Source organism: Salmo salar, chromosome 15 (genome assembly GCF_965601325.2).
Source record: "Salmo salar chromosome 15, fSalSal1, whole genome shotgun sequence".
Classification (NCBI taxonomy): domain Eukaryota; kingdom Metazoa; phylum Chordata; class Actinopteri; order Salmoniformes; family Salmonidae; genus Salmo; species Salmo salar.
The window spans coordinates 80,300,450-80,325,420 of NC_138305.1; the positions used below are offsets into that span (position 1 = coordinate 80,300,450).

At 40.6% G+C, this 24,971-nt stretch overlaps 2 protein-coding genes across 2 annotated transcripts; both read right to left on the reverse strand.

Annotated features, from left to right (window-relative positions):
* Positions 1-1,255: 1,255 nt before the first annotated feature.
* On the reverse strand, positions 1,256-14,544 carry LOC106572119 (syntenin-1). Its single transcript, XM_014145972.3, has 9 exons — positions 14,363-14,544; positions 9,742-9,793; positions 9,152-9,245; positions 7,099-7,199; positions 5,124-5,288; positions 3,565-3,740; positions 2,222-2,393; positions 2,035-2,126; positions 1,256-1,919 (listed from the first exon to the last, which is right to left on the reverse strand). The coding sequence occupies exons 2-9, from the start codon at positions 9,790-9,792 to the stop codon at positions 1,865-1,867; spliced, it is 906 nt and encodes a 301-aa protein (XP_014001447.1). The 5' UTR covers position 9,793; positions 14,363-14,544; the 3' UTR covers positions 1,256-1,864.
* A 2,033-nt stretch (positions 14,545-16,577) lies between these two features.
* On the reverse strand, positions 16,578-24,393 carry fkb1a (FK506-binding protein 1A). Its single transcript, NM_001140014.1, is given in 5 exon segments — positions 16,578-19,002; positions 19,158-19,324; positions 22,185-22,297; positions 24,130-24,177; positions 24,299-24,393. Coding segments are annotated over 4 exon segments (327 nt in total). The 5' UTR covers positions 24,336-24,393; the 3' UTR covers positions 16,578-19,002; positions 19,158-19,195.
* Between the last annotated feature and the right edge of the window lie 578 nt (positions 24,394-24,971).

The following is a 24,971-nucleotide window of genomic DNA, read 5'->3' on the forward strand; positions in this document are numbered from 1 at the left end:
ATATAGCACTTAATGTTGATAAAGCGGTAGTCTAGAGTGTTTTGTTTGGAAAGCAGTGTTTTAACAGGGTTGTTACTGTATCCTACATCCATGTCACTCATCTTTATTTTACAATGTGATTGGAATGTGATATTAGTACCTCAGAAATATTGTTTTTTATACATTCAGTCCAAGGAGACCTGGTGCACTGTATTGTTGGTCTGAGATAGGTTGTCAGTGTACAGTACATGTGCATTAATGTGGGATGTGTGAGGATATAGTCATGTGATATTGTGTGGGTTTCTCTGGGATATACAGTACAATCTTGGTGGAAATCATGACGTTTTCTCTTTGAGGGTATTGTATTGAATGTGCAGTATCATATTTTTTGTTTTTCCTTTGTCTAATTGTCAGATTATTTGTTGTATGTAAAGGGATCTATATCAGAGACATTTTTACCTGAAGGACATTTTCCCTCCTAAATGCCTTGTATGGGGGATCAAGTAGCCATCATTATTAATAGCTATAGATCAATTATCTTAATGGCAATAGTGTGTACAGTGCAGTCATCACTGTTCATGAGTACAGATGCATTTTCACTCCCACCATACTGTATAAAGCAAAACCAAAAGCCCCCATATTAAACCGCATGATGTAAAACTGACTCCTTTTTGTGTCTCTGTTCAATTATCCATCAAGTACTTTCAAATGTTTTCACTAAATGGAGGTAATTTAACCAAATTGTCATAAAATGAGTTTCAGGTTTTTGTTGAGTCTCATGGGCATTCCACTATTGTGTTCTGGCAGCCTTTAAAGCATAATGTCACCTGTTGAGAAAGTATGAAACCTGATATGAAGGAATGTGGCCCGAGTCCATCCATACTTTAGAGCAATACTGCCAAGATTACCTAAGCACTATGGCTGGTTATTAAGTTGGCCTTTGTACAATTAAGTGATTTAATCCCTCCAATAATCCAGATGAGTGTTCTAAACTAGAGTAGACAGTTGATATGGTGAAGGATATATCCTCTGTGAGTAAAGGGAGGGCACACACACTGATATAGCAGAATGAATGAACAGAAGGATTATTTATTTGTTTTACAGTTATTTTGTATATAAACTTTTAGATTCTAGCATTCAGAATGAAGGCTGTGTGATTTATCAAAGATTACAAAAACAACGCAACCAAACATTCAGAGAAACTCCGCGCTTTCAGCCTCGCCGTGCACATCAATCACGGAACATATGCACTAAACATGATTGAACCCTAGATGCGTTTTCTTTTGTTGATTACTTTGTGCATTAAACAAATCAATTCCCAGAGTTAACTTCTCCATACTTGTTGACATATTTCCTAGTTCATTTTGACTCCACTTGAACAATAACAAAACACTGAAATGGTTAGAGGAAAGACTACCTCTAACAGGAAGTGGAAAGTGCACTTAGTGGATCCGCCCAGCGTAATATCCCAGCTGCATAGGGGAACAGGGTTATGATCAACAACCATGGGGGTCATTGGCTTTTACAGCATTTTGACAAAAAGGGTGAAAGTTCGAGCCAATGATCCATTTCCATGCTATATTTGAGGAAGCTCTGGACTCGTGGTAACATTCATGTCTTTAAAATAAAAGGTGTACTCAATGCAATGCCACATACATAATGTAATACTTGACTACAAGAATTATATAAAAAGATGAAATGTAAATATAGACAGAGGGATGAAGTAGAAAAGGAACTACATTGAATAACTATTGTTACAATGAAGGTGATTGTGATACAAGAGGTTTTTTAGAAAGAGAAAGAACCCCATTGGACATTTAGGGGCCCAATGGGAACTCTGGACATTGTAGGCATCCAGCAGGAGAACGTGGTCACGTTCTGGTCCTCACACCTCTGGCACAGAGTGGTCCATGGCTGATCGCAGGAGACCGCTGGACATTCTAAAAACATTAAACACATTCTATTAATCTAAATGACTAAGTATTTTACCAGCGTTACTGATCGGAGGAAACAGTGTAATGCTATTCCTTAGACACTCAGCTCCTGACTGGTTACCTCTTGATCATGTGTTCGTAGATGAACTTGGGCATGATGGTGATGGTCATGGCTGTAGGGGAGGTGGTCAGGATGTCCTTGATCTGAGCGTCCTGCACATAAACAGAGTATTAGCATACATTAGACAATTTTGACACATTCATCGTTACGGAGAAGTCTCCGTCAACAGTTACAAGTCAAAACTCACCTTGAGGCCGATAACATTCTGGCCGTTGATCTCACAGATGTAGTGGTCGGTCAGAAGGCCATTGCGAGCGGCCGAACCATCCTTGACCAGCGAAGTGATGTTGCCCGACTTGAAGATGAACCCAACGTGACCCGAGCTGTCTTTGTGCATGGTGATAGTACGCTGGAACGGCCTGAAGTCAGACCACAAACAAAGACAAATTAGGTGCTCAATGAAGGGCACTTAATAGTAGTGCAGTCCACTTCCTCCTAAAATCTCTCAAATGAATTAGGGTTGGTAGTGGCCTAAAGCTGCTTTTCTATCAAGGCCCATTCTTTTATTTTCCTGCTTTAGACTTTTGGCCTGTTTTTTTTTTACCATGTCCTTTGATCAGAATGATCTTTTGAGAAACTGCATACAAATTAGCCTAACAGCAAAAAAGTACATCAAGTGTGGTGATATGTCCAGCAGGAGGAGCCAGAGCTACAGTCAGATTTTCATAGAGCAACTAAGGACATTTTACACTCCATCTCCTCATCTTTTAGCATTCCCCCTAATGGCCAGACATACTGATAAACAGCAAAACCCCATGATATAATCCAGGAAACTGATCAAACTGGACTACACTGGTTCCTCTCTGGAGGTCTGCCTTGATTCCTGCTTTCTAGGGAGTTGTTCCTAGTCATTGTGCTGCTGTTTCGGTGTTCAGACCGAGTATCTGTAAAGCACTTTGTGTCAACTGCTGATGTAAAAAGGGCTTTATAAAATACATTTGATTGATAAAAAATGTTGGTCGTCATTCATTTGGTATTTATTAGGATCCCCATTAGCCGCTGCTACTCTTTCTTCTTCCATGAAACATGACATAATACTTAGTGCAGAACATTATTAGTCAAGGACTGAAATACATACATTTAAAACGTCACACATAGCCTGCATATCAGTACATACACACAATATCTAGGTCTAATACATAGTACAGTGCAAATTATAATACAAGATGTCTCTTCACAGTCCACTTTGTGCAGTAAGGTGTTCTTTTATCCGTTTTCTTTTTTTTACTGGTTTTATTGCTAGATTGAGTTACCCGGGGTGGCAGAGAGTTCCATGTAGTTAATACAGACCTGGGGACTGTGAAGACACCTCTGGTTGCATGCCTTGTGTTGTACCGATGAGTGTTCAAACTGTGTGCCAACTGATTGAACAGACAGTTCGGTACCTTCAACACATCAATACTATGCACAAAGACCAATAGTGATGCAGTCAATATCTCAACTTTGACCCAAGAGAGACTGACATGCATGTTACTGACACTTTCCCTCCGTCTACATCTAAGTGCAACATGTGCTGCTTCATCTCCTTACCTGTCCCGGACGATGAGCTCGATGCGGGTCTCGGCCGCAGCCTTCAGGACTTTGTGGGCCTTGTCCAGGCTCCAGCCAGCACAGTTCTGCCCATTGATCTGGAGGACCTGGTCCCCGAAGCGCAGACCCCCCAGGGCGGCCGGGGAGTTGGCTTGAACCAACTGGATAAACACGCCCTGAGGAGGAGAGGAAATACAACATGTTCCACTGGAGTCATCATGAACACACTGCATAGTCTCCCCTGCTGGAATAACAGATTCCCCTTAGGTCTGCAGTGGAAATTAGATACAGCGCATTCGTAAAGAATTCAGACCCCTTCCCTTTATTCACATTTTGTTACGTTACAGCCTTAATCAAAAATGTATTAAATAAAAATTCCCTCAATCTATACACAATATCCCATCCTGACAAAGCGAAAACCGGTTTAGACATTTTAGCAAATGTATTTAAAATAAATCAAAAATACATTTGTATTCAGACCATTTGCTATGAAACACGAAATTGAGCTCAGGTGCATCCTGTTTCCATTGATCATCCTTGAGATGTTTCTACAATTTGATTGAAGTCCACCTGTGGTAAATTCAAATGATTGGACATGATTTGGAAAGGCACACACCTGTCAATGTAAGGTCCCACAGTTGACAGTGCCTTGTCAGAGAAAAAACAAAGCCATGAGGTCAAAGGAATTGTGTCGAGGCACAGATCTGGGGAAGGGTACCAAAAGAATTCTGCAGCATTGAAGGTCCCCAAGAACACAGTGGCATCCATCATTCTTAAATGGAAGAAGTTTGGAACCACCAAGACTCTACCTAGAGCTGGCCGCCCAGTCAAACTGAGCAATCGGGCGAGAAGGGCCTTGGTCAGGGAGGTGACCAAGAATCAGATGGTCACTCTGACAGAGCTCCTCTGTGGAGATGGGAGAACCTTCCAGAAGGACAACCATCTGCAGCACTCCACCAATCAGGCCTTTATGAGAGTGGCCAAACGTAAGCCACTCCTCAGTAAAAGGAACATGACAGCCCGCTTGGAGTTTGCCAAAAGGCACCTAAAGGACTCTAAGACCATGATAAACAAGATTCTCTGGTCTGATGAAACCAAGATTGAACTCTTTGGGAGAAACTCCCCAAATATAGGTGTGCCAAGCTTGTAGCGTCATACCCAAGAAGACTTGAGGCTGTAATCACTGCCAAAGCTACTCCAACAAAGTACTGAGTAAAGGGTGTGAATACTTACGTAAATATTTTCTAAAAACCTGTTTTTGCTTTGTCATTATGGGGTATTGTGTGTAGATTGATGAGGGAAGAAAACAATTTAATACATTTTAGAATAAGGCTGTATCGTAACAAAATGTGGACAAAGTCAAAGGGTCTGAATACTTTCCAAATGCACTGTACATTTATATAGGCTAGACTGCTTATTTAATAAATATTCAGCGATGCTTTAGGGGGGGATTTAAGTTTCTTTAGAACAAGTGCCTGCGCCCCAGATATAGACTGGCCTGAGGATAGATAACCCTAAGCTTTAGTGTTGTGGTAAGTAAGGCTATCATGATGACTCACATTGTCGATGGCCCTCAGCCTCAGGCCGACCTTCTTATCCTGGTCCTTACAGAGGATGATCTCACGCAGGCCGGGTCGGATCTCTGCCCTCCTGATCCCCACGTCTGACCCAGTCACAGGACTCACCATGCCACCGATGCCCATGCCTGAGGGCACAGCCACCTGCTGTAGAGGGAGGGGAAAGAGACGGGCAGATAAAATTGAGAGGGCAGAGATTGGAAGAGAGATGGCAGGGGTGGAATTGAATGCTACATTAATAAGCAGTTGGAGATGGAATGGAATGTCCATGGGAGGAGGTATACTGAACAAAAATATAAAAACGCAACCCAACAAATTTACACGATTTTACTGAGTTAGAGTTCATGTAAGAAAATCTGTCAATTGAAATAAATTAATTAGGCCCTAATCTATGGATTTCACATGACTGGGAATACAGATATGCATCTGTTGATCACAGATACCTTACAAAAACAAGGTAGGGGAGTTGATCAGAAAAACAGTCACCGCCACCATGGGGAATTCTGTTCACAACGTTGACATCAGCAAATCGCTCGCCCACATAACGCCATACACGTGGTCTGCGGGGGCTGGGCCGGTTGGACATAGTGCCAAATTCTCTAAAACGACGTTGGTAGAGAAATTAACATGAAATTCTCTGGCAACAGCTCTGGTGGACATTCCTCCAGTCAGCATGCCAATTGCGCTCTCCCTCAAAACTTGAGACATCTGTAGCATTGTGTTGTGTGAAAAAACATTTTAGAGTGGCCTTTTATTGTCCCCAGCACAAGGTGCACCTGTGTAATAATCATGCATTTTAATCTGCTTGTTGATATGCCACACCTGTCAAGTGGATGGATTATCTTGGCCAAGGAGAAATGCTAATTAACAGGGAGGTAAACTCAATGTAAATGTTGTGCACAACATTTGAGAGAAATAAGCTTGGTGTGCATATGGAACATTTTGGGGCTCTTTTATTCAGCTCACGAAACATGGGACAAACACTTAACATGTTGCATTTATATTTTTGTTCAGTGTAGATTCAATTCCCAGCATCACCTGGAAAACTTCCACTTGCTAAGCCAGGAGGCTTAGACCACCTAGAATTTAATAAAGATGATAAGACCTGCTTTTGACATTACTTTTTGTTCTCTCACTCATATGTTAGAAGACTAAATCTGCATTGTTTATTTGGCATTTTCTTGAATCTTCTTTTTGGTGTTCTAAAGTGAATGAGAGAACTAAATGTGAGTGGACATAATACAGGGCATTATGAGAGCTCACACACACTGGCCTACACACTGAGGGGGAGCAGAGGCCTCACATACACCCACTCACACTCCAGGCTGCTGCTGAGTGAGTCAGTGGTGCTCTTGGAACACAGTGCTACACAGCACTCTGGTTTCTAAAGAGTCTATGACTCAGCCTCATAGCGCCTTCAAAATCAATGTCCCTCCTGCCTCCCCCTCATCTCCCCAAAAAACTAGGCTACACGTCTCATTCTTGTACAACTCTTGACAAAATATGTAAGGGGGGGGGGGGGGGGAAATCGTACCATACAGCTCTTGTTGAAGCCTTGTGGTTTGCATTTACTAACTACATCCGTTGAATTACTAGCTGCACTTCCGAATACCCTTTTGAATGCAACCTATTCTGTGACGCGGAGGAAGCTTCAGTCAGGACCGTGCTGTCTTCACTAGAGACTAACAGGATGTGTTGTGTGAGCTGGCCTGATGGCACTGAGGTCTTCTGTCTGACATCTAAGCATCAGATAGAAGCAATAGATATAGACCTTACAAAATATTCAGGCATCCACAGACAACTCCTCTTATCCCTCACTCAGCCAATGAGGAGAAAACACTTCTGACTTAGATCACCACTGACATCCTTCACACAAACACACCATCTGACATACACCAACAAGAGGCGGGCTCTCTCTCGTAGTGCTTGGTGGATTAAAACTACCCACAACACTTACATTGTCTGCCATGGGCAACAGGGCCATGTTCCTCTGCACCTCATCACTGTTGAGGCTCAGGCCCATGTACTCTCCCAGATCCTCCAGGTTAGGGTACAGGGCTAGAAGAGAACACATGAATACAATAATGCATTCGGACGATGCTAATTATGACTCCTGGCTGTGGCAAAAGTAAACAATGGATTAATGTGGATTTTGTCCTTATGGGCCTTCAGACAACTCAACGTCAGGGGAATTTGACTCAAATATACATTTTGCATTGACTATCCGCTTAAAATAAACATGCGATATTCAGAAGTCAACAAATCAGAACATAATACTGACAAAAAACATTACTGTATGTCTCTTCAGTCGGTGTGTGTTACAATATTTACATAATGAGCAATAAGACGCATTGAACGCTCATACATTGTGATGGGTGGGGTCCAGGGGAGTACATCATAGGTTGTATTCACAGTCACACTGACCACTAGAGCAGGGTTAGTCTTGAGCTGCTCTGGAGGAATGCTACTAATATCCTGGCTGCTGTGCTTTAGCACAGCTATCATTTCCTGACATGACTCCCTCTCTTCATGGCTCTGAAAGAAAAGGCTGTTTCCCTGTTCCACTTTTCTGGCAGGAGCAGGCTGGGCTGGAGTGCCCGCACTGCCGCTACCTCCCTCTCTCTCTCCAAACAAGGTGCATAAATAGAGGAGAAGTAGAGAGGAGATTCAGCAACTCTTGGAGGACAATGGAAGTAAATTAATAAAAATTCTTATTTATTAAGTAAAACCAACATGTTTTGGCTCTTGCCCTCAGAGTATTGCACTTGCCTAGTGAACAGGAGACCTGTGCTATGTCAAACCCACACACAGAGCACAGTGGGAAGGGTGGAAAGGAAAAGGACATGCATGCAAAAGGTACACAGATGCAAAGACATGGTAGACTGATATGATAAGACAGAGACAGTCAAACAGTACACAAGCAATAAACAAAAGTCATACTGGCTATAGGGCACTATTTTTGGTTCAAGCAAAGGAACACATGATTGACACACAGAGACCACCACCCACTCGGACCACAGATGCTGTATGTGAGAAGGATTTGCAGACAGTGATTCACCCAACCACCGCCTACACGCATCATTACAACCTCTTCCTATGAAGAGGGAGGGGAAGAGGGGGGGCAGGAGTGGGAGCTGTAGTCCAGTGATTATGCCAGGGCCATTTCCTTCACCTTCTTTCCGGTCTGTCCCCTTCAGGCCTAAGAAAAAAACACCCCTTCCCCCTCCTCAGCCCTGCTGCTAGGCCAGCCTTCTCCATGGCAACCCTAAACTAGCTCCACTGGAAGAAAACAAAAGCCCAGAGGACATCCCATCCTGAGAGAGAACTGGAGAGAGAGAGCAAGAGTGAAAGAGGAGAACAAGTGGAAAAAGAGCAGAAACACATTTTCCTCCCCCTGGGCCCCCTTGTCCATCTTCTAGTTTCCTTTTATCTTGTACTTCTGCATCCTCCTCCCCCAATCGGACTCCGTGCATTGAGGGAGTGCTCACTGTGGTCTCCCTGCCCATTTCACCCTCACTCAAAGACCCTGAGGCTGAGAGGAGAGTGAGAGCCACGGAGTAGGAGCTGAGGGAAATGACATTCACTCCCCTGGTAGGCCCAAGATCCCATCTCACTCCCATCCTTTCTCTATGCATTTATCTATCTCCCCTCAATACCACAAAACACGATAGAGCAGGCAGGAATTTACCCTCTAAGAATAGACTGATTCAGGGAAGACCGCCAACAGAGACAAAGATGGAGAGGGGAAACCAAGTGACAAAATGAAGAGTAGAGAGAAAGTGAGAGATCAGGGCCCGTGTTCACAAAGCATCTCCGAGTGCTGATCTAGGATCAAGTCCCGCTCTTATTATGATTGAAAAGACAAAACAGATGCTAAATAAGCACTCCTACTCTGAGATGCTTTGTGAATACGGGTCCTGGTCTGCAGGAAGGCAACGAACAGGGAATCTATAAAATATGCTATGTGATCTTTAACATGTGATACAGGCCTCACAGAGCCAGGGACCTACTTGTTGATGGCATCCCCAGGCCAGCAGCCTGTGGCTGGTAGGTCCCCTCAGCGATGGCTGGGGTAGCAGTGGTATGGGCAAATTGAGCTTGGGCCTAGGGAGAAAGACAGTAGAGCAGTGTATTAAGTTGTCATACTGAAACTCAATACAACTCTTACAGTATAAGAGGACTTCTCTCCCAGGTATCTATATACACACACAAAATACCATTAAGCTAGCACATACAAATCTTTGTAAGAACAGCCACTTCATTCTTCTTGGAAGTGAAAAAACAGGAAAGGTAATAACGTTGTCACACCTTACAATAATATGCAGCTGGACTTTTATCCATTACAACATTTATTTGGAAGACAAAACGTCACTAGAGAGTGTAATGGACCCTAGAACACTTTGGCGTAAGCTTCAGAGTACTGCTCCAATTTGTCTTCCTCTCTTTTTAACAAAGAGCAAGGCCGATTTCATTTAAATGTTTATTTTGGTTTTTGCTAGCTTCACTGTTATCAGGAAGAGTACTTGATCAGCTGAGAGGAGCTCAGAATAGCCTACTTCAAAATGGTTGAATATTCTGTCTGATACTTGGTTTGCCTTACCTTCATGACCTTGTCCACCTTAAGATCCTCGAGAGATGGATACAGCGACATTCTGTGGGGGAAAAAACAAAAGAAACCGTTTAAGTGTTGGCATGTGAGGAGTAAAAACTGCATCAATACAAATGGGATCTCACCCATCAACTGCTAACCTTTGATGAGAATCAATAGCTGAAATTTAGGGTGAGGACAGGTGCAGAGGGGGAAAGCGTATTTGAGATAACAGCCCGATGGAGTCTCGACCACACAGACAGCATGTTGGAGGGCACAGCAGTTGGTCTGTCTGTCGATAGACCGTGACCATACACAGCTCTGACCATGTGACAGACATGGAATGGCATTGGGACTCCAGAACCATAAAGCTCTTAATGAGATTCCTGTTTTTCAATTAAGTGTTTCACCACTAATCCACCATGATCCGTTTCTGCCCATCCAGCACCCTTCCTTCCTTCATCCATTTATCATTGCACATCCTTTCATTATTGTGAGATGAAAGAGAAAGGTAGCTAATGGCAACAGAAAGATGTGATGTAGGCTAAGGAGTAGGTGGGTGGTCAGAAACCTCACAGCCTACAAGACCAAACAAACAAGTCAGAGAAACCCTTATCCACATAGGCTGGGCTAGTTCTAGAACTAACCATTTACAAACTGACTGTAGCCTATAGGCTAAGGCTAAAGCTTACAGTCAAAACATACACAGCAGGCAGAATGTGTCATCGTTCACACACAGCCATCCCTCAGGCACTTCATTGGTTATAAACACATGTTATGCAAGCCTCAACCTGCTTTCTGCTTTGTCCCCACTGAACGAGCACACAGCCAAAATATCTCAATGAGCCGCGTTTGATCTTTGGTCGTCTACTATCAAGAAAAAAACATTGACGGGCATAAAAAAAAAAGTTGATAGCAACCGTACTAAAACCAAGAAAGGTAAACTGAAACCTATTAGCAAACACTGAAAAAATATGAGGAAGCTTGTTGTGGTATCTGCTTGGTATGACTGGCCTGATATGTATGGTCTGTGATGCAACATACTGAGTGTGAATAAAGACAAGTACTTGCGCTCTCAAAGCTGGAAAACAAAAAACACAGAAATGATCATGGAAAACTACCATCACATGGCTGAGGAAGACAGAGCAAAACTAATAGATCTAGGCCTAATTGAATAGCAAGGGAAACAGGATGACATTGCAAATTCCCTTTCACTGGAAGTGGTACAGCCAGAGGTAATGAGCAACTAAGAGCTCACTTATATTACACTCATTAGAAAGAAAGGGAAAGGTGGGACATGAAAAACAGAGAAAGAGGGAATGACATCACAACTGAGAACACACTTTCAGTATACAGAGTAAATAGAGATCAGCTGTAGCACAGGGCACAGCAGAAACTCAAAACCTGAGTTTAAAGTAGATACCATGCCCAAGAGTGTGAGCCCTGTCACTTATGAATGACTAATCATCATGCAATTCAACACACACACCTTGCCTTTAAGGACAAAGGCTTAACGCTGGACCAATTGTGCGACGCCCTATGGGACTCCCAATCACGGCCTGATGTGATACAGCCTGGATTCGAACAAGTGTCTTCCGACCCCTCCAGTCTCAGCCTCCAGTATTTATGCTGCAATAGTTTGTGTCGGGGGGGGGGGGCTAGGGTCAGTCTGTCATATCTGCAGTATTTCTCCTGTCTTATCCGGTGTCCTGTGTGAATTAAAGTATTCTCTCACTCTCTCTGAGGACCTGAGCCCTAGGACCATGCCTCAGGAGTACCTGGCCTGATGACTCCTTGCTGTCCCAGTCCACCTGGTCGTGCTGCTGCTCCAGTTTCAACTGTTCAGCCTTCGGCTATGGAACCCTGACCTGTTCACCGGACGTGCTACCTTGTCTAGAGACAGCAGGAGCGGTAGAGATACTCTGAATGATCGGCTATGAAAAGCAACAGACATTTACTCCTGAGGTGCTGACCTGTTGCACCCTCTACAACCACTGATAATTATTTGACCCTGCTGGTCATCTAAGAACATTTGAACATCTTGGCCATATTCTGTTATAATCTCCACCTGGCACAGCCAGAAGAAGACTGGCCCCCCCTCGTAGCCTGGTTCCTCTCTAGGTTTCTTCCTAGGTTCCAGCCTTTCTAGGGAGTTTTTCCTAGCCACCGTGCTTCTACACCGGCATTGCTTGCTGTTTGGGGTTTTAGGCTGGGTTTCTGTAAAGCATTTTGTGACATCAGCTGATGTAAAAAGGGCTTCATAAATACATTTGATTGATTCACTATTGTGCTTTTCTGATGAAGGTGTTGGTGTATGCGTACATTGAACAACTTATTTTTTAGAATATGGTTGAGAAAGGAAAAGTCCAAAAAGTGCTGTTCCTTTGTCACTTTTCTATTACTGACAGTGATACCATCTTTTGTGAAAAGATCACAAGATCTGCTGTATGCTAGGAACAGGAAATAGGAACAATGATACACTTACCATGACCACAGATCACACACACACGACTAAATGAAAAAAACTATACAACACACAGCTTACTTAGAAGGAAAAAAAACACTCCTACACGTGTATAAACCCTATCCCACAACATTGATGCAAATTACACTTACTCCTACATGCATAACACTGCCAAATGAATACAACCAAATCCTTGTTCCGCTAAAAGACCATCATACAAAACAACCACACACTTGTGAAAAGACATAGCCCTACTAACTAGTTGACACTACTACACAGTAATACGGATAAAACTAAGCACAATAATGTGAACATTCAGCACAATCCCTGAGCCAATCTAAACATGCCGACCACAATCACATTACTGAGAAACTTCCCGCTCAGGCCCAGACTACACTACGCATCCCATTCACAGACCAGGGAGACAAACACTCCATTATGTCATTGAGCACCAAGGCACTTTCCAGGTTTTCATTTTAACTGTTCCTTTTATCTCCTTCACCATTCAGAAACATGGGCTGGGTTATTCCCGGGTAAGCTTGGAAAATAACATTACTTTCATCCTCAACTAGGAACTACAAGGTTTTTTTTTTTAGGACTGATGTGGGTGGAATTACTTATCAAGAATAGACTAACTTTAAGACTCAAATAGGGACACAAGGTGTGTGTCTTGAACAATGTGTTTCTGACAAAAATATCATGAGTGATGCAACTTCCGTCGCTATGTAGGAAATACCAACATCCATTTTTGTAAACTGGCTTTTGGTCTAGCCACTACCCCAATATGTCCATCAGCAGCAACAAACAGAGGGGCACATTTCAGCACTTCCTTGAGCCTGAAGAAATTGGCAAGATACACGAGGAATGGTATCCCCTTGGCAACGTATTCTGGTCTATTGACATAGTTGAGAAAGGGAGCTGTGGTAATCATGGCTAGAGAGAGCAGGGGTGGTGGGGGAGGAGGAAAACTATGACAATGATCACAAGGTCTGTTATAACTTATGTTTGAACTGTGTTATGTCCAGTGCACCACTATGGCAGCACTCACCCTCTTTTTCAACCAGTATATACCAAGTTGTTTAAGATATAGGCCTAGCTGCCCATTCAAAATCTTCTTCAAAGTCCTACTGCACTATACCATAAACATATTAATAAACCTGTTTCAGTGCTGATCAGTGTCTAGAGGTTGACTGATATTATTCTAAAAATTAAGGTTGACATTGTCAAACTTGAACCTATTATTAACCACATTTTCCTAAGCCTGGTTACAGCTAGCTCTAGTTAGATCCCTGTAATATATGGGTATGTATGGGTATGTATTTAGAGTTGGGCCAATGCAGTTTCTGGATGATACATTTCAACATTCTATGGCAACCATGTTAGCTCCCCATTAACATCACATGGGGAATATTTAAACAATGCTATGCAACTGAATGTCTAGAACTTGAACAATATTCAACATTCTAAAATTTGGCCTAACTCTCTTAACGTTAAATATATGGCTCTGGAGCTAGGTTACAGCTGATAACATTTAACATTTAAGTGATAACGCTACACAGATCTCTAGTGTGACACTTTACATTCTCCAGAATGTGTCAAGAAATCAGATAATATCGTGAGTCAGGGGTATGAAACATTGAGTTGAACAGCTGTAAACAACGACAGTTATCGTTAGCTAACTAGCTAGTTATATAGTTTGTTAGCTAGCTAGTTAGCTACTTCACTGTCTAGGCTAACTTTAATAGCATTACTTAATATGACTAACAATTTGACACCATATGGACGGCACATATATTAGCTAGCTAGTTAGCAAACGTGGTTAGTTAGCTAACTGTTATATGCTAGCTAAACTATAGGACTTAATCAGCTAAGAAAACAAAGTCGTGGCTAAACGATAACTAGTAGTAACTAGCTAGGTTTGACAGCTAGCTAAATCAACGTATCAAGACAACATTCTTTGTTCGTCTAACCTTGGCTAACACATCGCTAGTGAACACTAACGTGGCTTCACCAATCACAACCTTGCTTCGATAACAGGTAAAGTTAGATAGGTAGCTAGCTATATTACACCTTATTCATGACTTAAATTCGATTAAAATTAACCTTACATTAGCTAGCTAAATTAGATACGCTAGCTAACGGGAGATGTGGTTGGAAATATTAACTCACCTTAAACGTTTTGATTGTCAATATATTAGAAAATCTCCGACTATAGTTCCAATACACTTCTCCTTTTCTGCTTCGTACTTTGGACGACACCACTGCTGCTGAGAAGTGATATTACTGAGCTATGGAGTGATAGTCTGAGTCACCTCACCGCTAATTTCCTGGTCGAGAAACGCAAGTCAATCACTTGTGACGTAAACCAATGACCGCCTAGCAGTTGCTGTTCACTTTGTCACAAGATTATTACTTCCTCAACGCATAGCTAACTACATAATGCATGTAAAATGAATATCTTTGCAAGTACAGCATATTGAAATTGACAAATCTGGTGTGGTTATAGACAGAATATGTGCATTTAGTTAGCTCAGACAAGAACTATAAATGGGTGAAAAATATGGGCATAGGCTAGTAATCAGTGGTTAAGCAAAAATACATTGAAGTACTACTTAAGTAGTTTTTGGGGGGGATCTGTACTTTACTATTTATATTTTTGGCAACATTAACTTTTACTCCACTATATTACTAAAGAATATATATACTTTTTACACCCATGTCTTTTCCCTGACACCCAAAAGTACATTTTGCATTTCGAACGCTTAGGCAGGACAGCAATATGGTCCAATTCACACACATATCAATATAACACATTGTCATCCCTACTGCCTCCAATCTGGCGGACTCACTTTACACAAATACTGCGTTTGTCAATTATGTCTGAGTGTTGGCTGTCCGTAAAATAAAAAAAACTAGAACATTGTGCCGTCTGGTTTGCTTAATATAAGGAATTTGATGTATAGTATTTACTTTTACTCAAGTATGCAACTTAAGTACATTTAAAACCAGATAGTATACTTTTACTCAAGTAGTATTTTACTGGATGACTTTCACTTTAGTAATTTTATATTAAGGTATCTTTAATTTTACTCAAGTATGACAATTGAGTAGTGCAGAGCGGAAAAATGCCACTCCTCTATGGCTGCGTTTACACAGGCAGTCTAATTCTCATATTTTGCCAATAATTGGTCTTTTGACCAATCAGATCAGAAATGTTGCCAGTAATTGGGCAAAAGATCAGAATTGGGCTGCCTGTGTAGCCGTAGGCTTGCTATGACGGATAGTTCATAAACAGGTAACTGCCAAAATAAAGGAAACAGCAACATAAAGTGCCTTAATAGAGCATTGGGCCACCAGGAGACACCAGTCTGTCTGTAACGGTATTGGAGGGATGTGACGCCATTCTTCCACAGGAAATTCCATAATTTGGTGTTTTGTTGATGGAAAACACTGTTTTAGGCACTGCTCCAGAATATACCATAAATGTTCAATTGGGTTAAGATCCACACGCACCTCTCTTTTAGCCATGGTAACCAAAATAATGGGCAACTGGGCATTTTTATACATGACCCTAAGCATGATGGGATGTTAATTGCGTAATTAACTCAGCAACCACACCTGTGTGGAAGCACCTACTTTCAATATACCTTGTTTCCCTCATTTACTCAAGTGTTTCCTTTATTTTGGAAGTTACCTGTATATTTTAATCCACTCAAACTCAACTCTGGACCTTGAAGCCAGTGCCACTGCTTGTTTGCATTGTCTCTCTCTAATCAGGGACTGATTTCGACCTGGCACACTAGATGGGTGCAATTAATTATCAGGTAGGACAGAAAACCATCAGGCTCTAGACCTCGTAGGGTAAGAGTTGAATACCCCTGTTCTAATCTATATGAACATGAATGGTCATTCTTAAGGTTTAGCTATTCCACAGATTTGGCTTCTATAGCTAAATAGACTAATTCAACACTGATACTTTAAAATTGTTTTATCCTTGATGCTAGATAATCCATTAATTGACTCAGGATAAATCAAATGTATGCATACCCATATACCCACAAATATCAGCGCAACAGTATAGTCTACCACCAATGTCCCACTTTTTCTGACAACCAGATACCCAATATCCCTCTATGCCCTACCATTGACGTCACAGAGACCTAAAGGGAAAAATATATATAGTTTTTCCCAAAGCAGCTTAGAGAGAACTATTGCAACAGCACATTTCTTTTAATTTCATCATTGGTTTTGCCTGCGTATGTAACTCGGCACACAAATAGACAATACATAGGAGGACCGTTTGTGCCACACCTAGAAAGCTGTAACATCAAGAACAATGATGGCCAGCATCTGAAAAAGTGCTCCCTGCATTATAAATTTAACATTATTTCAACAGGCTTTATTTAATGTGATACAAAACATGGATGCCTCTGTCACTGGACTACAACAACACAGCATTTCATTTAGGCAGTGTGGTCAGTCTTACTAATGACACTGACAAAATAATTACTTTACATTACAGGTACAGTATAAGTAATTCAGATGCCAATTAAGATGGCACCTGAAAAATATAATGGCAAGTTGAGAAACAAAATAAGGTGGGGGAGGTTACAATCGATTCCACAACCCCAAAATTCAGGCATTTCACTTCTAAGAAAAGCATCATCACTACTCCAACTAATGAGAGTATACTACAGAGCCATTTTCTGTTTACCATCAAAGTCACTTTCCCGACGTAAAAAAACCCCTAGGAGAATTGCTAATGCCGATGTCGGGACCTTGGAAAACTTAACAGCGAGTGAGTGATGACCATGAAAAACATACAAGACTGATGGTTATAGCTGTTTAAGAAGTATATTATACTTCTGTCTTTATCTAGCTCTATTTGTGATATTTTACCTTGCCTCGCTGACTCGGTATTCAAGCCTCCAGATGACATCTGCAATGTTGTAGATGATAACCATCTAGTTACATGTTTGTTAACTTGCACTAGCTGCAATTGATCATATCCACTGCTAAGTAAACTAAGAGGTTTCTCTTCGAACTGCATGCACCCGAGAACTGGATCAATACAGTTCCCCCATCTTTGCACTAATAATATGTTTAAAAGCTCTCAATGGGGTTAAAGATTTGACTTGGAAAGAAAAACTGATTCAGATGCAAAGCATTAACACCTATAGATCAGGATATTATTAACATGCAGACCGGGCTAGTTTGTGGTTGTGTGTCTGATAAAGAGAGGCACATAGGATACAACAATTTTCTACTGTACTAGTTCCTCTGTGCAGAACGCTCACTAGCTTCTAATAAAATGAACAATCAAAATGAAAGAATATCACTATGAAAGGTCTGGATAAATGATGTATCAAAAAAGTTCTTATTTTAGGTATCCCACAACTCAATACTACACTTATTTACTACACTTATGCCACTCAACATTACACTAAACCAAATCAATTCATATTTGTTCTACTTTCAGCTGGGAGAGATGTGGATGCAAATATGTGCTTTTCATATTCTTTTAATTTTGTTCCTCAGTTAAAAAAATAGAAAATCCACTCATAAACAAATCTAAGCATTTTCATAATCATGATATGGCCGGTGACACTTTATTTCTTGAAAGTCCAATATCTTGAAACTTGACATGCAAAACATTTTTGGGACTGAATCAACAATGGACTAAAAAAAAAAAGTTTTTTTTTAAATATTGTTTGAGTGCATTTTCCCATTAAGATTTACACAAGCACCAGCCCTCCATGTTAGTGATAGGTACTCTTACAAACAGATGAATGTCGCTGTTAATATTTCATTGGTATTTTGTATTACTCATAACCATGCACAACCAATAATTTGAGAAACAAAGCAAAATAAAGCACAAGACTAAGAACATCAAGATTTTTAAGGTTATGGCCCATAGGTGTTTAAGAGTGTGAATTGAAAGAAAAAAATAACTGAGTAAGTAACCAGGTTTCCATCCAACCTTTTTATGTCGGTTAGAAAATGTCACAGGCCTGGTGGAAACAGTTAATTTTTCTGTGAACTTTCCAAATGTCGACAAAACAAAATACGCTACACAAGGTGGGATCTTTATGTGTCGGTAAAATGTATTATGCGAGAAATGGCGATGGAAGTGCTTTTATGCGCAAATATTGATAACTATCATCTCGAAGTCACGTGATGATATGTTGCGTGGTCTTCCCACTACGACTCGGGAAAGCATGCAGTGTATTAGGCTACAAATAAAATCAGTCATAATGAACTTCACAGGGTGGTGAAAGTGCACGGTGATTAGCTTGATGCTCCTTTCAATAAATATTGAGGGTCTTATTCTGGTGACATGATGATCGATGCTTGGCTGCCGTTTGAAAAATATATACATATAATCTATCTCTTTTGTAGGCTATACCCACACTGTATCTGTGAACTGTTGGCTAGAGCACATGTGCCAATACCAGAGTGGGCACATTTGCTATAATACAACATTTGTGAAAAAAACATCATTAGAGTTAAAAATGCATGGAAACCCATTTTTTTCTTTAAAAAAAAAAATGGTATCTGGGAAATTAACTGCAACAGTAATTATGTGCACTACGTCATCACACATCTCTGGTGAGTAAATGTAGATTTTAGAATATTCGCATGAAACTCTGTCACCAATTGGATGGAAACCTAGCTACTGACAAAAACACCGATTTTGTATACATGGATAAAATATTGACCAAAGTGTTTAAACTATAGACTCAAGCCTCTTATAGAATCAAGTGTAGACTCTCCTATCTTCTCTATATGTTTCCAAGGTAGGAAGTGACCTGCAAAGACAAAGAGGAGAAAGGAATTAGATTGAAACCATTGCTAAAACCATACCAGACGTTTGCGTGGTTCAGTCCTGTATACTAGATGCATTTGTACTATTACCTCGACTGAGAATAACATAACAATTTGAAAATCTTCAAAAAGTACTTACAATTTTTTTAAATAAAGAAAAGAGATAGTGGGGATGCTTCATTCAAGGCTTAGTAGCTCAACATCAAAGAGGAGGGTGGCGTTGGGTGGGATGATCCCCGGGTGGCCCTTCTCCCCGTAAGCAAAGTCAGGCGAGCAGGTCAGCCTGGCCCTCTGACCGACACTCATCTTCAGAACCAGGGAGAGAGGACATAGGCAGAGATAAGCTATGGTTCATTTTTGAGAGAAACATTCATTGACACTGTTGACAACTTTTTTGCTCAAATCTTATTAATTATGCATCACTTTTTGGTCGGACTTTAGCAGCTATTCACCCAAGCCCAGATGCTCACTGTTTGAATACTAAACAGAAGATTGTGTGTGGGAGGTGTTTGTCATGCTGTAAGTGTGGTGACTCTGATGAAAATGCCAAAGGCTCTTGTGGAAGAGTGCCATTAGCTGGGAGAATACCTAGCCCACAAAACGAAGACTAATAAGGGTACATCTGAATCTGTTGCCCTAATCAACTTCCTGTCAAAAGCCCAGATTAAATGCTTTAAGGTACGCAAGGTCTCAGTCTCTCCCTCCTGTTGCACATATCTCCCTTTTAAATCTGTTGCAGCTATACATCACATGGCTGTAAAACAGAGGGCAGACTGTGTGCACTGCCCCATGGCGCATGAAACTACTTCAGTGTTTTATAGACCCCACCAAGCATGTCATTTGTTCAGATAACACTATGTATCAGTGGTGGAAAAAGTACCCAATTGTCATACTTGAGTAAAAGTACCTTAATAGAAATGAATCAAGTAAAAGTTAGTCTCCCAGTAAAAGTATTTGTTTTAAAATATACTTAAGTATCAAAAGTAAATGTAATTGCTAAAATATACTGTAGTTGAGTATCAAAAACATAAATCACTTCAAATTCCTTATATTAAGCAAACCAGGCAGCACCATTTTATTTATATTATTTACAAATAGCCAGGGGCACACTCCAATATAATTTACAAAACGAAGCATGTGTGTTTGAGTCCGTCAGATCAGAGGGATGTTCTCTTGATGAGTGCGTGAATTTGACCATTTTCCTATCCTGCTAAGCATTCAAAATGTAACAAGTACTTTTGGGTGTCAAATGTATGGAGGAAAAAAACGTTTATTTTTTATTTTAGGAATGTAATGAAGAAAGTGAAGTTGTCAAAAATATAAATAGTAACAAAGATACCCCCCCAAAAAAACTACTTAAGTAGTACTTTCAAGTATGTTTACTTAAGTACTTTACACCACTGTTATGCATGAAAACTATCTTCCTACAGAAATGGAAGGCTGTACCTGGAACAGTTAAATTCATCAAGCAATTTGAAATGTGTTTCCTCTGGATAGCCTTGACTGAGGGTATCATATACAGTACCTTCAGAAACTATTCACACCCCTTGACATTTTCCACATTGCGTTACCGCCGGAATTTAAAATGGATTACGATTTTTTTTTGTCACTGAGCCCACACACACAATACCCCATAATGTCAAAGTGGAGTTGTGTTTCTAGAAATGTTTACAAATGTATTAAAAATGAAAACCTGAAATAAGTATTCAACCCCTTTGTTATGGCAAGCCTAAATAAGTTCAAAAGTAAAAACTTGCTTATTAACAAGTGACATAATTTGCATGGAGTCGCTGTGTAAAAGTGTTTATCATGAATTTTGAATGCCTACCTTATCTCTGTACCCCACACATACAATTATCTGTAAGGTCCCTCAGTCAAGCAGTGAATTTCAAACATAAAGACCAGGGAGGTTTTCCAATGCCTCGCAAAGAGCACCTATTGGTAGATGGTTAAAAAAAGCAAACAAATATCCCTTTGAGCATAGTTAAGTTATTAATTACACTTTGGATGTACACCCAGTCACTACAAATATACAGGCGTCCTTCCTAACTCAGTTGCCGGAGAGGAAGGAAACCCCTCAGGGATTTCACAATGAGGCAAATGGGGACTTTAAAACAAACAGTTCGATTTTAATGGATGTAATAGTTCTCCTGAGGATGGATCAACATTCTAGTTACTCCAAACTACTATCCTAAAATGACAGGGTAAAAATAATGAAGCCTGTACAAAAAAAAATATTACAAAACATGCATCCTGTTTGCAACAAGGCACTAAAGTAAAACTACAAAAAATATTTGGCAAAGCAATTCACTTTTTGTCCTGAATACAAACTGTTATGTTTGGGGCAAATCAAATACATTACTATCACTCTCCATTTTTTTCAAGCATAGTAGTGGCCACATCATGTTATGGGTATGATTGTAATCGTTATGGACTGGGGAGTTTTTAAGCACAGGCAAAATCCTAGAGGAAAACCTGGTTCGTCCGCTTTCCACCAGACACTGGGAGATTAATTAACTTTTCAGCAGGACAATAACCTAAAACACAAGGCCAAATCTACACTGGAGTTGCTTACCAAGACAGTGAATGTTCCTGAGTGGCCGAGTTACAGTTTTGATTGAAAATCTATGTCAAGACCTGAAAATGGTTGTCTAGCAATGATCAACAACCAATTTGACAGATCTTGACATTTTAAAAATAATAAAATGTGCAAATATTGTACAATCCAGGTGTGCAAAACTCTTAGACTTACCCAGAAAGACTGACAGCTGTAATCACTGCCAAAGGTGATTCTAATATGTATATCAGGGGGTTGAATACTTATGTAAAATCAAGATTGTGTTTTATTTTTTTTACAAAATGCTACATTTTTCACTTTGACAGAGTAGTGTGTAGATCATTGACAGATAATGACAATTAAATACATTTTAATCCCACCTTGTAACATAAAATGTGGAAAAAGCTAAGGGGTGTGAATACTTTCTGAAGGCACTAAGTGACTGCATTACAAATACATATACATATTGGATTTTCTGTGTTACAGTATGTCTAAATGGAAACCTCTCAGTTACAAGGATATGTGGTCATTTCAACACAAAACCCTTCTCATGTACTTCCTAAAATTAGAGGCAGACAGACACCAGAGACATCTGCACAGTACACCCACCTGCACAACTCCCTCTTCCCAGCCACGGATCACTTCCTGTTTTCCTATTTTAAACCTAAAGGGCTTGTCATTGTCACGAGAGGAGTCAAACTTGCGTCCATCCGTCAGGGAGCCTGACCAGGAAGGAGGAGAAAATGAGAACAGAGCAGAAAGGATTTATTTTTATAGACTGTAACAGAGAAGGTCTGTCTATTACGTTTTAAAGCAATAACGTCAGGACTGAACTGGGGGTGCAATTCCTGTACTAAAACCGAAATGAACTTGAGCTTAAGCAGACATACAAATACTGTCCCCCAATGGACATCTATCATTGTTACAGTTGTAAATGTTTTTTTTTATTAATTTCTCTTTTCTTTCAAATGTCACCGTACCCTGCAATTACATGCTCCCGAGTGGCGCAGCGGTCTCTGGGCACTGCATCTCAGTGCAAGAGGCATCACTACAGTCCCTGGTTCAAATCCAGGCTGTATCACATCAGGCCGTGATTGGGAGTCCCATATGGCGGTGCACAATTGGCTCAGCGTCTTCCAGGTTTGGCCAGGGTAGGCCGTCATTGTAAATAACCACCCGAGCCACTGCCTGTTCACCCCGCTATCATCCAGAAGGCGAGGTCAGTACAGGTGCATCAAAGCTGGGACCGAGAAACTGAAAAACAGCTTCTATCTCAAGGCCATCAGACTGTTAAACAGCCATCACTAACATTGAGTGGCTGCTGCCAACATACTGACTCAATCTCTAGCCACTTTAATAATAAAAAAATTGGATGTAATAAATGTGTCACTTTAAACTATGCCACTTTATATAATGCTTACATACCCTACACTACTCATCTGTATATACTGTACTCTATACCATCTACTGCATCTTGCCTTTGCCGTTCGGCCATCGCTCATTCATATATATTTTTATGTACATATTCATTCCTTTACACTTGTGTGTATAAGGTAGTTGTTGTGAAATTGTTAGATTACTTGTTAGATATTACTGCATGGTCGGAACTAGAAGCACAAGCATTTCGCTACCCTCGCATTAACATCTGCTAACCATGTGCATGTGACAAATAAAACTTGATTTGATTTAGTTAAATAAAAAATACATGTGCAACCCTGTACATGCGACTGACAAACTGATCTAATCAGGTCAGTAGAAGGGATTCCAAGGATTTCAGAAATAGTCACGCAGCTGTCTGAGGTGGGCAGAAAGAAAAAAAAATCCGAGTATAATGTCAAAATTACATAATCCCATTTGTGTTACAATATCAGCTGCCAATTGAATAGTCTCAATCGTATGAGAACATGTAAAGTAGCAATGTCAATCTAACTGAACAAAAAAATAAACCAACGCCTGTAGCTATTATCCTATTGGGTTTGTTAAATTGTACCATTAAACTAATTACTAAACAATTAAAACGAAACGAGTCACTCCAGACAACGATGATCCGTTCTATCCAACTTCAACAAAGGCAGGAAATCAGACAAGGTTTAAATCCCTCAACGTCTTGTCTGTCTCTGTCTTGTCTGTCTCGGATTTAACTCTGCGGCGGCCGACGTCTGAAGGCATTCATGACAGACACATTACATTATTTTACCATACTATAACCACCGATGGTGACAGGCAGCAACAACGTAACAAAGTGGTCGAGACTTCTCGTTCCTATAACTGCATTCCAATACAAGGAAGCAGCTTCCATGTACAGAAAGCTGTAATGCAACACATGGATGGGTGGCCAGCTACAGCTGTACTTGCAATTGCATCCTAATGGAATTCCATTGAAATAAAAAATTATAGTATTCCTACACAGCCAATGGAGGCTGAGCCAAAAATACATCCATTCGCCAAGGCTACTGATACAACATGCGGCCTATCAAAAGTATGAATGAATCAAAGAAACGATTGGAATTTGCAGAGGTGCATGCATACGTCTCAGAAAATCTCCCAAACTCACCAACATAATGCACGACACACGTCTGTCCTTTTTTAGGGAAAGTCCTTCCTGTGGAAGAAAAAGCGCATAGAAAAACAGGATAACGGTTGAGAAGACGATGATTAATTAATTTGAAAGAACGGAAATCCATCATAAATCTGAAGCGAAGATATGAATAAAAACATTTTACCATCGCCAGGGGTTATTGTTTCAATTTCGACCCCCATTTGTTCGTTACACCCTATCAAGAAACTCGCCTATCGCAATCTGCTACTTCAGTTGCTGTTCATAACTGTCACCGTGCAGCGGCATCTACCATGTGATCTGAACGTAGCCGTTACGGCGGAAAAGTGGGGGGTCTCGTCACATTTTGAGCGCGCTTTTTGCACACAACATACAATGGCTTTCGTGTTTTTTCTTTGATCTGTTTGTAATTTTTATCTTCCCCATGTATTCTTTATAAAAGTATATCTAACGCATCAGCCTCCCACACTAGAATCCCTACAGTAGACCTGTAAACTAGGTTAAAACACTTCAAATAAAATGTTGAACTTGATCTCTTTGAAAATAAATGGTTTATTAAAAGCATGCAAACATATTACTCTTAGGTCTTTACATTTGGTACACAACAGTGATTACAGTGGTGTTGACATCATAGAAAAAAGTTTGATAAGAAAACACACACACATGCAAAGATATGTTCCCTCAGCTCTGTGTTCCCTCGGCCCTGTGTTCCCTCGGCCCTGTGTTACCTCAACCCTGTTATCCCTCAGCCCTGTGGTCCCTCAGCCCTGTGGTCCCTCAGCCCTATGTTCTGTTAGGGTTGAACTGGCTAATTGTATGCATAACTTATATAATATACT